At 47.1% G+C, this 17,005-nt stretch overlaps 1 protein-coding gene across 31 annotated transcripts in view; it reads left to right on the top strand.

Moving 5' to 3' along the window:
* The window catches only part of KCNMA1 (potassium large conductance calcium-activated channel, subfamily M, alpha member 1), a 1,077,241-nt gene that overhangs the window by 280,423 nt on the left and 779,813 nt on the right, over positions 1-17,005 (top strand). For 29 of the 31 annotated variants that reach the window (XM_006837421.1, XM_006837418.1, XM_006835937.1 and 26 more), the window contains exon 2: positions 9,616-9,777. The exons of the other annotated variants lie outside the window; for them this stretch is intronic. In XM_006837421.1, coding sequence (XP_006837484.1) covers positions 9,616-9,777 — 162 coding nt within the window. The remainder of the gene's footprint in view (positions 1-9,615; positions 9,778-17,005) is intronic. 31 annotated transcript variants of the gene reach the window in all.

Here is a 17,005-nt window from a genome sequence, read left to right as displayed (position 1 = left end):
GACACAATTCTTTTCCTCAGGGAACAGACAATAAAAGTAAAATAAGGAACCTCTGTAGACTGTTGGTTGGTGTAAATGCTCGGAGGAAGAGGGAAACCTAGGTAGGGTGTGGTTGGAGTGGGGTGAGGTGTAATTTTGAATCAGCAGTCAGGGAGGACCTCACTGGCCAGGTGAGGGTCTGAACAAACACCTGATCGAGGAAGGAGGCAGCCTTGTGGATTTCTGAGGGAGTGGAAGCAACCAGTGTAAACATCCCTGAGGTGGGTGTGGGCTGGAATGTTCTGGGAACGCAGACCATCGTGGCTGGAGTGAAGCGAGTAAGTGGGAGACCTGTAGGATGGCAGGCAGGAGTGGGTTAGGTGAAGATTGGGCTTGTCCTGAGTGTGATAGAAAACCACAGGAAGATATGGGCCACATACATGGTCTGACTTGACAGTTTCTTAAAACCTATTTTGGAACAGACTCGATGGCACTCAATAACGACAACCAACCATTTTTTCTTCCCGGGTGGTCACTGTATAAAGCACTTCCCAGACCCAAGATGAGGAGTGATGGAGGAAGTGAAGGGTCATTAATGGAGAGACAGCTGTGGAGCTTTGGGGAGGGAGGCTGAACTGCTGCTCAGTGTCCTGGGAGGGTGGAGAGAGGACACACTGCTGCCGTCACTTCACAGGTGTGGTGCTCACGTGGCCCAGGTGTTTGACAGGTGTCTGTGGGGTCTGCCTGTGGGTGCAGAGCCTAATCAGGAAAGAGCAGATGTGGTAATGGCTCACAGAGAGGGTGTGCCCAGCACGGCAGGCCACCTGGCAGAACTTGGCAATCCTGACATCCTGTTTGGGGTGTGGTGAGGTGACCCGGGCTGCCTTCCAGGCTGCACCTGGGTGAGGGTCTTAGTGGTCAGCCCCACGCCTCTGTGAGGGCTCTGGTTTGGGAGCCTGGGACTTTTTTCTCTGAAGCAGCACCACTCCCACCCAACCTAGGACAATAATGCCACGTTCGCAAAGCACTACATACTTTCAAGAAATGCTCTCCCCTAGGGCTTTTGCAAGAATCAAGTGAAGTGCAGAAGGCACAATCATCCATGTTTATGAAGACACCTCTTGTTGTGTTTGTCATCGAGTCAGTTCTTACTCATAGTGACCCTGTATAGGGTTTCTGAGCAGTTGTTGGGTTAGAACTGCCAACCTTGAAGTTGCCTGCCCTATGCTTATCCCACAGTGCCACACCAGGGCTCAAGAGACACTTAGGGGTTAGGGAATGAAATGACCAGAAAAGTTGTACTTAGATTCAGAAATCTTTTCACTTCCAGCATGCTTCCTACCACACCGCAAACCAGAAATTCCCAGTACACTGGGTCCAATTCAAAAAGAATAAGAAAGAAACAGCTCACACTGGAGGGTCTGTGGCTGTGGGAACCTGGAGCTAGAATCAACCCTTCCCAGCATGTAGCCAGGGCTCTCAGAAGGCATCATCATGGCCCAGCAAAGGGGTGGGTTCGTGCAGTACCACCCTCTCCATGACCCCACATCTGAACTGAGTATCTGGCCCAAGCACAAGTTTGTGCCGCTCCTATGGCACGCTGGGTTGGCCTGGGACAGCAGAGGGGACTGCTTAGGACTGACTGACGTACTTTGGAAGAATTATCATGTCAGGGAGCCAACAACAGACGAGAGAAATAGAGCCAAATGCAGAGTCATGTCTCGGCTCAGTGGTACTTGGCTGGACACATGGCTCGCAGCCAGGCCCTCAGTTCAGTCATCTGTGAAGTGAGGAGGGACCTTGTATCTTCAGGGATTGCCGGTGTCACATCTCACACTTTGATCTTGTGATTTCAGGGCAGATGCTCAAACATCCACCAGATGGGTGGCCGTTTGACTTGTGTGCCAAGGGATGGGTCCAATCAGGTCACTGAACAAAAGTGACGTAGGAGAGATGAGGCCTTCTGTGGCCCAGTCCACAGGGAGTTACTGGGTGAGAGTAAAAGGGATGAGGTCCTGGCTTGTGCTGGAGTCAGGGACTAGTGTTCCTCCAATCCTGTATTGTCCTTGCTTTGAAGCCCTTCCACCTTCTGCTCTAGGCCCTGAGATGAGCTGTTTTCCTATGTGGTCACAGAGGAGAGAGGGCAGGGTTGGGGGCAGAGGGTTACAGTGACCTCTAACCAAGCAAGACCAAGCCCTTTTCTTGGGGAGCTCCAGGAGCCACAGGGTCTCCATGTTCTGAAAGAGTCAGCCCCCTTCCCACCTGATTCTCATTTTTTTAAATACTCTCCCTTTCACATTCCTCTCTCATATCCAAGGCACCCTCTTCTCCATTTCCAAAGCTATGGGAGCCTGTGCACCGGAGACTGGGGTAACCTCATACACACACACACACACACACACACACACACGCCAAGCATGGCACCATTTCCTGGAAGTCCATGGGACCAGGCTCAAGTGTCTCCTGGCACCTGTCTGGCTTGCTTGGGATTCCACCCTACACAGTTGGGCCGTTCTCTGAGATGGAACACATCAGGGGGCTGTCCATTTGGGAGATGGATGAGCGTCCACTTTGCTATGCTCAGTGCGTGTTTGTCCCTTTTGAGCCAGTGTCCTGGGGGAGGTGTAGTAGAAAGGACAGAGTGCTGGGATCCAAGGTCTCCATCTTGTGTTCTGTCTTCTTAGCTTGAAAATGAGAAGTTAATCTCATGGGTTTAGAGTCAGAGGAGATCTAAGAGATTACTTGGTCTGGCACCTCATCCCATGTAGGAATTCCTAGTGGTCCTGACAGGTACCCATTTAATTTAGCCTGTGCTGGAACTCTCCAGAAGTTGGGACATCTAACTTCCTAGGGGTCCACTGCTTAGTTGGAGTGTAACAGCCATTAGAACCTACACTAGTTGTCCTTCCTTCTGCCGGTACCGATTGAAGGTTCACTCTGGGCCAGTGTCCCTCCCAGTACCATTAGTGTCCCTTCTGGGCCACCATCCTATGACATGTGCTGCTATAACTAACACCTTTGGAAGCAACTAGTGCCCATTGGTGGTAGTGGTGGTGGTTAATGTGCTGTGGAGTCGGTTCCGACTCATAGCGACTCTGTGTAGAGTTTCTGAGGCTGTAAATTTTTACGGGAGCAGAAAGTCTCCTCTTTCTCCCATGGAACAGCTGGTAGTTTTGATCTTGAGGTTAGCTGCCTGGCCCATCAGTGTTGTTGTTGTTAGGTGTCATAGAGTTGATCCTGACTCATAGCGACCTAATGCACAACAGAATGAAACACTGCCCAGTCCTGGGCCAACCTCACAATTGTTGCCACGTTTGAGCCCATTGATGTTACCACTTTGCCAATCCATCTCACTGGGGGTCTTCCTCTTTATCTCCGTCCCTCCACCTTACCAAGCATGATATCCTTCTCCAGTTACTGGTCCCTCCTGACAATATGTCCAAAGTATGGGAGACGAAGTTTAGCCATCCTGGCCTCCAAGGAGCACTCGGGCTACACTTCTTCCAACACGGATCTGTTGGTTCTTTTGGCAGTCCGTGACATTTTCAATATTCTCCTCCAACCATAACTCAAAAGCATCAATTCTTCTACAGTCTTCCTTATTCACTGTCCAGCTTTTGCATGCATATGAGATAACTGAAAATACCATGGCTTGGGTCAGGCACACCTTCATCTTCAAGTGCACCTTCATCCTTTGCTCTTGAACTTTAAAAAAAGATCTTGTGCAGCAGATTTGCCTAATGCAAGACGTCATCTAATTTCTTGACTGCTGCTTCCATGAGTGTTGATAGTTGATCAAAGAAGAATGAAGTCTTTGACAAAAATATTGTCATTCTTTGATAAGAATGCTGTTTTTAGGTCCAGTGGTGAGGATTTTTGTTTTCTTTACAGTGAGATGCAATCCAAACTGAAGGCTGTGGTCCTTATCTTTATCAATAAATACTTTAAGTCCTCTTCACTTTCATCAAGCAAGGTTGTATCATTTGCATATCGCAGGTTGTGAGTCTTCCACCAATCCTGATGTGGTGTTTTTCTCAGATTATTTGCTCAGCATACAGGTTGAATAAGTATGGTGAAAGAATACAACCCTGTCGCACACCTTTCTTAATTTTAAACCATTCAGTGTTCCCATGTTCTGTTCGAACAACTGCTTCTTGGTCCAGCTACAGATTCCTCATGAGCACAATTAAGTGTTGTTCTGGAATACTCATACTTCGCAATGTTGTCCATAGCTTGTCATGATCCACACAATCAAAAACCTTTGTGTAGTCAATAAAGCATAGATAAACATCTTTCTGATATTCTCTGCTTTCAGCCAAGATCCATTGGATATCAGCAATAATATCCCTTGTTCCACGGCCTCTTCTGAATCCAGCTCGAACCTCTGGAAGTTCTCTGTCAATGTATGCTTGCAGCCGTTTCTGTATTACTTTTAGTAAAACTTTATTTGCATGGGGTATCAAAGATATTGTCTGATGTTTTCCTCATTCCGTTGGGTCACCTCTCTATGATGGGCACAAATACGGATCTCTTCCAATCAGTTGGCCAGATAGTTGTCCTCCAAATTTCTTGGCAGAGATGAGTGAGTGCCTCCAGTACCACCTCACTTTCTTGTAAATCTTTAAGGGAGCAGAAAGCCTCATCTTTCTCCCATGGGATGGCTGGTAGATTTTAACTGCTGACCTTGAGATTAGCAGTCTGATTCATAACCACTGTGTTACCCGAGCTCCTCCTTGGTGGATTGAGCATTCCCGTTTTACCTGGAAGAGGCTGGTAACATTAACATGCCCCTGGCCACCAGCTTGTGAGGGGTGGAGCTGACCTAAGCCCAGGTAACTGTGAGGCTCTGTGCCTCCCCTGAAATTATCAACTCTCAGTTGCCCTATGTGAAAAATGGGGCAATTTTACTGCCTGCTGCGTATAATGTAAGGTTTATACCAGGTAATGCAGAGAAAGCACTCAGTTCAGTTGGTGGCTTGATGAACTTAAGTCCTGCAATGCCGCTTACCACCCTCTCTTCCTGGGTGTTTCCAGCAGGGCCACCAAACCTCACTGGGCCTCTGACTCCCTTTCTCTGGGACCTGGAGTTATCACATCTTCATGACAGGCGAGCTGCTCTGGCCAGTGAGAGAGCAATGGTGATGTGGGGGACCACGTTCCTCTGGCTGGAGAATCAATAATGTGGCCGGTCTCAGGCTGAGTGGAGCTCCCCCAGCCCCCACTCTTGCTTCCCACATGTGGTAATTAAGCTTACAACATCCAGTGTAAGCAAATAATAACAAGGGCTTTATCTCCCCTTAGTCTGTGTTTTTCTTGCCTATCATAAAGTAATTAAAATAATGAATGCCTTGTAAAACAATAGGTAAGAGGCTGGCAAGATAGCATTATCTGCCATATCCCTCTTGTGCTGTGAATTATTGATGCATTAAAACTGCTGGGACTCTGGAGACTCCCTGCCTCTTAACCTTTCTGAGCTCCTTTCCCTCCTCCCTCCAAGTCGGCCAGGTGGCTTGGAGCTGAGCCCCCAGGGTGGAGGAGCAGCGAGTTTATGTCTCCAGAGGCCCCGGGAGTGGCCCTAGACCAGTTCCTAAAAGCCTCTGGAGACATTACTGGAAAGGGAACACAGAGAGAGGCCTTAGATAACTTTCCTTTTTTTTCTGTGTTCCCATTATTCTCCAGTTCTGCCCTTGGGTGCAGGTGGTGGCGGCGGCGGTGTCACCGAGTTGGTTCTGACTCAGGACCCTGTATAGGATTTCTGAGGCTGTCAATCTTTACAGGAGCAGAAAGCCTCATTGTTTTTCCCGCATGGAAAGACCGGTAGATTTGAACTACTGACCTTGTGCTTCGTAGCCCTGATCGTAATCCACTGTGCTACCAGGGCTCCTTGGGTGGGTGCAGGAAGGGGTCAGAAAGGAGCTGGGGGTTAAGCTCCAAGGTCCATTTCAGATCAGGGCAGCAAGCGACAAGCCATCCCAGGATGACAAGAAGCAGTGCTTCTCAAAGTGGGGTCCCCAGACCATCACCAGCAACAACAGCATCACCTGGGATTTTGTGAGAAATGCGGATTATCAGATCCCACCCCAGATTAACTGAATCCCAAACCAGCGATGGGGCCCAGGCTCTATGCTTTAACAAGCCCTTCTGGTGATTCTATGGCACACAAACATCTGAGAAACCCTGATTTATAAGGTGGCATGAAGAGAGCGAGGGGTGTTGAGATTAATGGAACATGTGTTATATACGAGTCTGGAAAAAGCCCTCACACCCGCTGCCATTGAGTAAACAACTGCAAGGCTGTTAGTTCTCCTTGGGAGAAAGATGAGTTTTGCTCTATACTCTAGGGTAACTGTGAGTCAGAATCATATGTTGATGTTTTGTTGTTAAGTGCTGGCCAGTCGGGGTTCCGATTCAGGGTTTCCAAGGAGCAGCTGATGAGTTTGAACCGCCAACCTTGCGGTTCAAATTGACCTCGTGGTCCAGTGTTTATCATACAGCACCACGAATCCCGGCAATTCTTGTGTGGCAGGAAGTGCTGTCCCCAACTTTCAGGTGAGGCAGGGTGGTCCCTCAGACTGTACAGTCTCTGGGGGCAGCAGACCTAGACTTGGATCTTCAGTCAACACCTTTGTTTTCTGAGGTTGCTCCTGGGTCAAGGCTACTGCTGCTTCCTGTGTAGTCTCAACATTTCCCAGGTACAGGGACCAGAATAAGTCCTGTATTGGAGGCATCCCTCAAGTGTGTCTACCCAGTGGCCTTCCCTCCCAGGGCATCTTTTGGGCTGTTCTAGCTTCAAAGGGCTTAACATCCTTAGAAATACAACCTTACCATCCGTTGCTGCTGCCGTGTCTTCCCCAGTGCTTCCTCTGAACCAGAGTCAGGGGCACCTTCCTGCCTGCCCTAAGTCCCGAGGATGATGACTCATTGTCTGTGGCCCCACCACCTGCCTCCCACTCTCCCCTCTCCTGCCTCTCCTCACTGCAGAGAGATTTTATTACTGCTTCCTGCCTGCCCCTCCATTGCCCCAGTCACCACAATCCCCAGTGCCAGTTTGTTTTGGAAATTAATTCCACAGTTTCAAATGATGAACATAATTTGCTGGCATATTTTTTAAAAAACTTCTGCTGTAATAGTCTCTGTGGGTATTTGATTAGGGGGCTCAGTGAAATCTAAATTTTAGACAAGTAACATATCAGGTTTTTATTATAAGTGGGTCCCATGCAATATGGCAGGTCAAACCCACCCATGAGAGGAAGTCCCTGGTAATCTGCTTCTATAAAGACTATTGTTGTAAAGATTTTGACTCACAGTGACCCTGTATTGTCTTTTTGAGGCTTTAAAATTGTGTGAGTAGAAAGCCTCATCTTTCTCCTATGGACCAACTGGTGGGCTCGAACCGCCGATCTCGTGGCTTGAAGTCCAGTGCTTATTCTTTGGAGCCACAACTTAGAAAAATCCTATGGGGTAGTTCTACTCATGCAGTAGCTAAAAATCAAACACTGACTTGATGGCAGCTGCTCCGTGGGAGAAGGATGAGGCTTTCTACTCCCGTAAAGATTTACACCCTTGGAAACCCTGTACAGGGTCGCTATGGGTCGGAACTGACTCGACGGCACTTAACAACAACAACAACAACAATAACATGCAATATTAGAGACCTACTTACACTAAATAATTATTTGTTATTTAAATGAAATTCAGATTTCACTGGGTAACACAGTCTGGGCTCTAGCCAGTTGAAGGATTATTATTCATGACATTTTTTTATTTTCTTTCTTTATTTCATTCACTTACATTTTAAGCAATCTTTCAGGTACTGGGAATACAGCAATGAACACAGCAGACAAAAATCCCTGTCCCCAAAAAGCTTACTTTACGTAGTAAGAAGCCAGGGGGTAAAAGAAATCAATGAATTATAGCATATACTAAAGGGTTTGAAAGGTACTCTGGTGGCATAGTGCATTATTCATTGGGCTGCTAACCTCAAGGTCAGCAGTTCAAATCCACTAGCTGCTCCACAGAAGAAAGATGAAGCTTTCTGCTCCTATAAAGATTTATATCCTCAGAAACGCAATTCAGGGTTGCTATGTTTTGGAACAGACTCGACGTCACACAACCATTAACACCACCAAAGGTTTTTAATGCTATAGAGAAAAGTTAGCAGGAAAGGCGATGCTACTGGAGAGCAGGGTTGCTATTTTAAATGGGAAAGACTTCAGAGAAAATGATTTTGAAGGTTGAAGGAGGTGAGGGGGGTAAGCCATGACCCTCTGTGCAAGAAGAATGTTCAAGGCAAGGGGCAAAGACACACAATTTAAGGTCATGTGTGGGACTTTATTCTCTTGTAAGGACAGCTTTGTTTCCTTAGCACGGTTTCAGCAATCAACGAAGTATTTCTTGTGTTCTGGAGTTGAAAAGGTCTGGTGTGGATTTCAGGCATAGTTGGTTCCAGGTGTTCAAATGGTGACACCAGTATTCATTTGCTTCTACTTTCTTCTTTTGGGGTTCATTCTCAGGGAAGGGTTGCCTTTTCTGCTGTGGTTAGTGCAGCCCAATTGCTGTTGCTAGAGGGTCCCCAGTCCTGGAGCTGCTGTAACTGTAAATACCTTCTGACCCACATGGACTTACGAATTTCCTCAGAAACCTAGGGTGTTGCCATGAGGGGGACATGAGATGGCACAGGAGGAAGTGCTTACTCTCTGGGTTGGGCCTGTTTGCTTCGTCTCAGGGATTTGGGGAATATTTTCTTTAAAGAGGGCCGAGAATCATGTCTTTCTTTCTCTCACAATAATATTGCGAAGAAATAGAAGATTTTTTTTTTTTTTTAACATTACAGCTGTTTATTTGAATACCAATGTATATAGATATATATTTTTTCTAGCATGCACACAATTTAATTTCTCCTCTTGGGAATTTTCAAGGGATTTTGAACCTTGATGGTGAGAATCCCAGAACAAGGGTAAAATGAATCCATTTTATTGCAAACAAACGTCTAAATTAATTTCTCCACCCACTTTCTTTAGAAAGGAAAAAGAATATTTATTTAAATACTTAAAATATAATATTTAAGAAAATCATCTGTCATTAAGTATGTGGCGCTATAGATTCAGCACTGGGCTGTGAACCACAAGGTCAGCAGCTAAAACTCACCCAGCCGCTCCTCGGAAACCCTACACAAGGTCGCCATAGGTTGGAACCGAATCTACGGCACTTAACAACAACAAGAATAGAAAAGCTTTCAAACAAAACAGAACTAAGTCATCAAAGCCATCCCCCTCCCTCTAGACTGGATGTGGCCCATGGTTTGGAGCACCTGTCTGCATGGTTTTGAACACTGTCCTTTCAACATTCATCTGTGGATCGCTTCTCCATTCACCTGTGTCAGGGGGATCCCCAGCCCTGCACACAGTAACATGCACTCCAGCGTGTCTACTCTGCACACACGTCACCCTGCGTGCACCCTGGTGAACAACACAGAGTCCTTGCTGGCCCTTGTTATGTTCTGCATCACCCCCTTGTGCTTTCTGGGCAGACGGAGTGCCTCTGGAATCCCTTTGGGCTTTGATTCTTTAGGGGCGTGTGATGCTTTTAAAGTCCAGTTGGTCCCTGTGTCTTAACCTTTGTTCTCTTTGTCGCCAGGAGGCCCAGAAGATTAACAATGGCTCAAGCCAGGCCGATGGCACTCTCAAGCCCACGGATGAAAAAGAAGAGACGGTAGCAGCTGAAGTGGGCTGGATGACCTCTGTGAAGGACTGGGCAGGGGTGATGATATCAGCCCAGACGCTGACGGGCAGAGTCCTGGTGAGTCCTTAGCACCCGGCTCTCAGGATGAGGCTTTGGTGTCTGTTCTCTGATTACTTTGTTTATACAGAGGTGACGTTTTCCCTCGGCCTTCTCTGGAACTTCGGCGGTTGGGGATGAGGGGCACCGAGTGCTTTTGTGTTGTTGGCACTGGGAAACGCTGTGTCCTTGGTGTACATCTAAGCCTTGTGGTCTGCAGAGGGGTTGGATGTGGACTGGAAAATACACATGTCACCGCCATCATGAAGAGGGCTGAGGAAACTGCCCACAGATCTTCAGGGGGTCCATAAATGCTGGAAATCATCCAGAGACTTCTGAGTGCTGACATGTGTGTAACTGTGTACATGTATGCACACGTGTGTGTGTGGTCAAGCCCTACTGGGAAGGCTCTGTTGTCCTCTGGCCCCTCTGGGACAGTTTTCTGATCTCTGTCCTGCTTACAGTGGAATCCTGCAGTTATCCAGACGATGACATTCATGGGCAGCCCACCTGAGGCTGCCTGGCCCCATGCTTGGAGCATTGCTCATGGCTCCTTATATCTGATGAGTTGTCTTTGAAGCCCATATGTCCCTTCTCAGCGTTTCTTATGTTTTTTGTGATCTGTTTGTTATGAACCTTGACGTCACCTGCTGGTCTTAGGAACTCTGGTTTTTACAAGTATCCTGGGTGGGACCAACAGTGACAAACTATTTCACTTTGACTGGGACTGAGGGCTTCCGGGTGCAAGAAACTGTCAGGAATCCTGAGAAAATGGGGATGATTTAGTCACCCTAGGCAGACCCATAGTCCTACAGTATGTAGGGTCCTTCTCCAGTGGTAACCTTGCCAACTGGCTTTCTTGGGTCTGCTGTGGGTCAGGACTTTCCCTGAGAATGGTGCATTCTGGGTGGTTTCTCATTTTTTTCCTGGTGACTCTGGACGCTGTTTTGGGAGGACCGCCCTTCCTGGGCCTGAAGCTGCAGCTCTGCCATGAGTCACTTAGACCATAGACAGAGGGACCAGGGATGGCTTCAAGACTGTGTAGATCAAAGACCGTGTAGAAACAATGGATAGTGCGTGTCCTGACCTCCAGCATTTCGTGGCAAAAGCTTAGTGAGGAGGTGAACATAGGTGCCATGTGGTGGTATGAATTCTGTTTATCAGAACACTTCTTGGGGAGAACTCTATGTTGTTTGTGATCTCTCACAAACTGCTTGAGGAAAGGAATAAGGCCAAGGGTGATGGCCAACCAATCTTCAAGAAGACTAACTTCTGTCCACCAAGGGACTCGATTGCTGAGTCCCCTGAAGACTTTGAATGTGAAGCTCAGGCTGATGTGAATGGATGGCAGAGAGAAAGGGAGAGAGGAGTTGGTGGTGGTAAGAAGACAGAGACGTGGGAAACCTTGGTGGGATGGGCCTAGGCAAAGCTAGGCAGCCCTGAAGTGTTTGCTGAGGTGTGTCACCATGCTGTGGACCCTCCCTCGTTCATCTTACTCCCGGTTCTTAAGTGAAGTCTCCATAGCTCTGTTGTGCTTGTATCTAAGTGGGTTCTGCGAGGAGAACTTAGAGAGCTATTGAATTCTAGATGTGAGATTCACATGGAGTCAAGTGAGGCTGTGCGTTCTACATGTGCATGGTGATGGTGGGTGAGGACCAGCTGACAGATCTGACACACAAATTTTGTCCTTGCTCCTTCCATAGGTACCTTCATTAGTATTAACTAGCAGTTATTGCGTACCACCTCTGGGTGAGGCATTATATTTTTAGCCCCGTGGAAAACAAGAGATGTTCTTGGTTCCATTCTGTCATGCATGGGAGTTGTTGCAGAAGTGACTGGGGTAATTACAGTGAGTGACTGTGAGCAATCTGGGTGTGTGTGTGTGTGTAAGGAGTTGGGGGATCCAGAAAGCCTTCGTAGTCAGCCAAGTCCTTCAGTGAAAACTTTCAGGATGAATGGCACGTGCTGTAGCACTCCTTCTTTATGAACCCTAAAATACATATGATAGAGACGATGTGTATCTGTATCATCTTCTCTTCCCTATCATATTGTTGTTGGTGTTGAGTGTCACCGAGTCATTGCTGACTCACAGTGACGCTGTGTAGTACTTCTGAGGAGCAACTGGTGCAGCTCCAGGGTTGTAGACACAAAGCCATTTGTAAGGAAGCCAGGCTGCAGAGCAGCGTGCAGAAGGCTTATGGGGTCTTTAAATGTCTAGCTTTGAAATTTTATAGGAAAAGGAGATTTTGAGGATAGTAGAACCACGATTGGCTATTTTACAGAGAGAGCTGGAGGAAGGTGGAACCTGATTGGCAGGTAGGAACTCAGAGGTCCTGGGACCAGTTTGGATAGTGTGCTGCAGGCACTGGTACTAGTGGAAAGGGGCTACCTACAGTGGTGCAGGTGAGGCAGGGCACCGCATAAGGAACAGCTAGCTACCTTGCTACTTAACCACTAAATACGGAACCCCAGTTGCTTTCAAGTCGACTCTGACTCATGGGGACCCCATGAGTGTCAGACTAGGATTTTCAATGGACGGTTTTTGGAGGTTAGATCACCAGACCTTTCCTCCGAGGTACATTTTGTGTGGACTTGAACCGCCAGCCTTTTGGCTACATTAAGCATTTACACCACCAGAGATCGAAAAACCAGTTGCTGTTGAGTTGACTCTGTCTGATTCATGGGGACCCCATGTGCATCAGAGTACATCTGTGCTTCATAGGGTTTTTGGTGGCGGTGGTGTGTCATCAACTCTGTTCCAACTCATAGGGACCCTCTGTAGGGTTTCCGAGGCTGACAATCTTTATAGAAGTAGGAAGCCTCATCTTTCTCTTGCGGAGCGACTGGTAGATTTGAACTGCTGACCTTTTGGTTAGCAGTCCAACAGATAAGCCACTGTGCTATAACGGTTCCCATAGAGTTTTTAGTGGATGATCCTTCAGAAATAGAATGCCAGCTCTTTTACTGAGACACCTCTGAGTGGAATTGAACCACCAGCCTTTTAGTTAGCAGCTAAGGGTATTAACCCTACTGCTACTGACAGCACTGTGGAGCACGTCTCTCCTGTGAACAAACCACTCTGCTCCGCTTTGTACCTTATCCTCAGCTTGAAGGGCAATGACCATGCCATGTTAGTTTAGTGTTTCCCACAGTGCTGTTGGTATTATTGGTATTTATTATTTGTTATTGTCATTGTTAAGTGTTGTGGAGTCGGTTTTGACTCACAGCAGTCCTGTATTGGGTTATCCAGGAGAGGCTGAGCGTTCATTACAAGGAAGCAAATCAATTAGTCTTCTCAATAAATCCATCTCCATCTTACAGTTGAGACAATCAAGGCACAGAGAGGTTGGTGACCTACCCGATAGCCTGCAGTCTGCTAGTGCGAGAGAGAAGCCAGGCCTTTCGGACCTCCTGACTCCCAATCTAGTGCTCTTTCTGCCACATCACTGCACGTCAGAGATCATGCCTCTCCTGTTCTAAGCCAGTGCCAGCTGTCACTTTTGGCTGTGGCCTTTGTGACATCACATCTTAGAACCTTAGAGTGCTTGGACCAGTTCTCTCAATATTTGCATGCCCAGGCATGGACTGCGCAAGTTACCAGCTGGTCTCTAAAGGTTTCCGTGAAGAAAATTCTGCTCCAGCTATTCTTGCCCACTCAAAAGTGGAGGGTTACTGCACACGGAGAAGGCGTCTCAGGGTTCCAGAAAGTTCCATTGAAACAGGAGGCTCCCCCCAAGGAGAACAAAGCAGGTGCTTGCTCTGAGCATGTGGAAGTTGCAGAACATGAGAGAAAGCAACTGTGCCCGGTCAGAGCCCAAAGCTGTGCTTGTTTAAGGTGTCCACATGTTTACCCCTGCAACACCGGGACTGAAGCAAGACGAGTCGTCTGGCTCTGCAGAATTTCCCTGTTCATTTTTAATTTGTTTTCCTTGATGCATGGCACAGGACCTTGGTCTCCTTATATGGCCCCTTTCTCACCTTCTTCATGGACACAGGTGAGAATCCCAAAGTTGGGGATTCTCCGTAGATGCTCACCTTTGGTTCAGATCCTCGGGATCTCTAAGGGCTGAGCACATCAGACATTCAGTAAGTGCTTATTTCTCACCTGCCATGCACCATACAAGGATCCCTGGTGGTACAGTGGGTTCAGCACTGGGCTGCTGACTACATGGTCAACAGTACAAATCCACCAGCAGCTCAGCAGGAGAAAGATGAGGCTGTCTGCTCCCATGAAACCCTATGGAGCAATTCTACTCCGGCCAATGGGGTCACTGTGATAGTTAATGTTTTATGTCAACTTGGCTTGGCAGGGATTCTCAGTGGTTCAGCAGTGAAGATGTAGTTAGGATGAGCTCTAAGGAGACACAATCACCTTACGTTGTGATGTGATTATCCTGTGTGTTGTAAATCCTCACTTCTGAGTGTGAATGAGGCCAGATGCAGTCTATAGGACAAGGTTGTATCCTGTGACAATCTCTTTTGAGATATAAAGTGAGAGAGAAGCGAGCATTACTTACATAGTTGTTACAAATCGGGCTGCGAACCAGAAGGTCAGCAGTTCCAAACTACCAGCTGTTTCATGGGACAAAGATGAGGCTTTCTGCTTCCATAAAGATTTACAGCCTCGGAAACCCTGTACAGGATCGCCATGAGTCAGAACCGACTCCACGGCACACAGCCACCACCACCACCAAGATTGAGGAGCCGGGGGTGGAGTTTGTCCTTTGGACCTGGGGTCCCCGCATAGTGACACACCTAGATCCAGGGGAAGGTTGATGCCAAGGCATCTGTAGATCTCCAAGGATTGCTGGGCCTACAGAGGCTGAAAGGAGACAAGGACCTCTCCGGCTTCCCCCAGAGCCAGCACTCCAAATTTGGACGTCTAGTCTCTCAAACTGTGAGACAGTCTGGTTGGTAAAGCCTGCCGCTGGTGGTGTTTCTGCCCGAGCAGCACTGGAGAACTAAGCCAGCTGCTACTAGTTACAATCAATGTGACGGCTGTGGAGTATGGGTTCACACTGTTGGAGGCACTCAGGGATGTGAATTAACTTTGTTCATAAGCTGGCTGTAAAGTTGTAGAACTCAATTAACAATGATGAAAGACAGTCACGGTTCTCCAGTGCATTTCTATAGTCCAAACCTGGAGCCTCCTCACCAAAGTGCTAACATTTCCTTTGACCCCACAGTTTCAGGTCTTCCCCTGCCCTTAGGCTCAGCAGCACACAGACAAGACTGAGCCTTCTCTTAGAGCTCCTGGCGGAAAGACTCAGTATCAGCATGCATGCCGGGTTCTTCAGGGGTTCTGCTTCCTTTTGTAATTAAGAAAAATTCTGATTTTAAAAGTTGTTGTTGTTATGTGCCATGGAATCGACTCCTAAGACTGTTTATTTTGACAATTTGAAAAATAGCAAGAGATACATTCCACTTTGAGATTTCGAGTTGCCCACACCAAGGGACAGTTCAATATGGTAGTCTGTGTCCGTGGGATGTTTCCCCACTGGATGTTGTGGTCGAGGACTTTGTTCACTGTGTTTCATATTACCTGCTTTAGGCATAGCATCATGGGAAACATAAACAGCCCTGCTAGCTAGTGGATTATAAACTTTCACTGCTAACTGCAAGGTCAGCAGTTCGAGTCTACTAGTTGCTCCGCAAGGAGAAAGATGAGGCTTTCTGCTCCTGTAAAGATTTATAGCCTCAGAAACAGGATTGCTATGAGTTGGAACCAACTCAATGGCCCACCACCACCACCATGCAATACGTAGTTGTTTGTGTTCCTCCTGGTAAACCTCCAAAGAACACTGTAAATTGGGAACAGCATCATGTCTCTTGTGTTGGCTGCTTGGAACCCAGTTGGTGGCCCATTGAAAATGCACAGGCCTTGGGGTTTGCATTCTCTGTCTTCATCGATCAGCCACCTGGCTGCTTCTCATCTTCTCTCCTCCGTTTGCCCTGATTTCCTCATTCTTGTATCTGAAATTTACATGTCTGCAGGTAGGTGCTTCAGACATTCTTGTGAGTCAAGTAACAGCCTTTTAGGAAAAGGCAATATATAAATAAAGAGAGCAAGAAAAAAACCCAAAGTGTACAATTTTAATAGTTTGGCTGTATTTATTTACAGAAACAAAAGCCAAAATCAATATTAGAGATAGTCTAGTCCAGGGATTAGCAGATTTTTCCATGAAGGGCCCGATTGTAAATATTTTAGGCTTTGCAAGCCATAGGTCTCTGCTGTAACTGCTCAGCTCTGTGCTTGTAGTTCAGAAACTGCCATAATACGTAAATGAATAAGCCTGACACTTCCAGTAAATCTCTATGTCCCGAAACAGGTGGTAGGCTGGATTTATTCCATGGGCCATGGTTGACTGATTCCTTCTCCAGTTCACCTTCTTATTTTACAGATAAAGAAACGGAATGGAAGGAGGAAGGTAGGCATTTTCTGAGCACAAACAGCATAAGAATAGTAATTCCAGAGACCCTGAGGTTCAGAATGGGGCAGGCGAGAGACACATGGATACACACATGCATACATACAGGAACAGTCACACCCATATACCTTATAAACATCACTGCCTGGTTTCTGAATGTCCATGTATATTTCTATGTTAATATCAGAGTCCTCACCTCCAGCGTGTGTGAGACACCCAGCCAGTCAGGTGTAGCCACCCCCATTTGTCCTTAGATACTTGATATTGCTATTATCTTTGTTGAACATATTTCAGTGGAACTTTCTGACTAAGATGGATTAGGAAGAAAGACCTCCTTCTGCAAAACAAGCCAATGACAGTTTTATGACTCACCGTGGTCTGATCCATACCCACCATGGGCTTGGCAGTGTATCTTTCTGTTGTCCATGAGTTGGAGGCCAACTTGATGACAGGCTTTAACAAAAGCAGGAACATCTTCTTAGGAAAAGTCTGTCTCATGGCCTTCCAGAGCCTCATCCCGATGTGTAAGAGGTGTGTGCAGCCTGGAACACACCTCCTTGGTTTCTGGATTCAGTGCTTGGTGCTTCTTCTCAAAGGTTGGCCTTGCCAATACAGCTACTAGCCCCTTCAGCAAAGATGGAGCCTTTGAATTACTCCTTTCCATTATTTCCCACACATTCTCATCCCACACATTCACATTTGACAATTACTCCAGGAAATGTACATATCCAGTTCCTCAAACTGAAAACATTATAGAGCTTGCTTTAGTGTCTTGGGGATGATTTATCGATATAAAGAAAGAGAATACTCCAGTCTTTTCA

Source organism: Chrysochloris asiatica, unplaced genomic scaffold (genome assembly GCF_000296735.1).
Source record: "Chrysochloris asiatica unplaced genomic scaffold, ChrAsi1.0 scaffold00020, whole genome shotgun sequence".
NCBI lineage: Eukaryota > Metazoa > Chordata > Mammalia > Afrosoricida > Chrysochloridae > Chrysochloris > Chrysochloris asiatica.
This window is presented reverse-complemented; position numbering and strand designations above follow the sequence as displayed.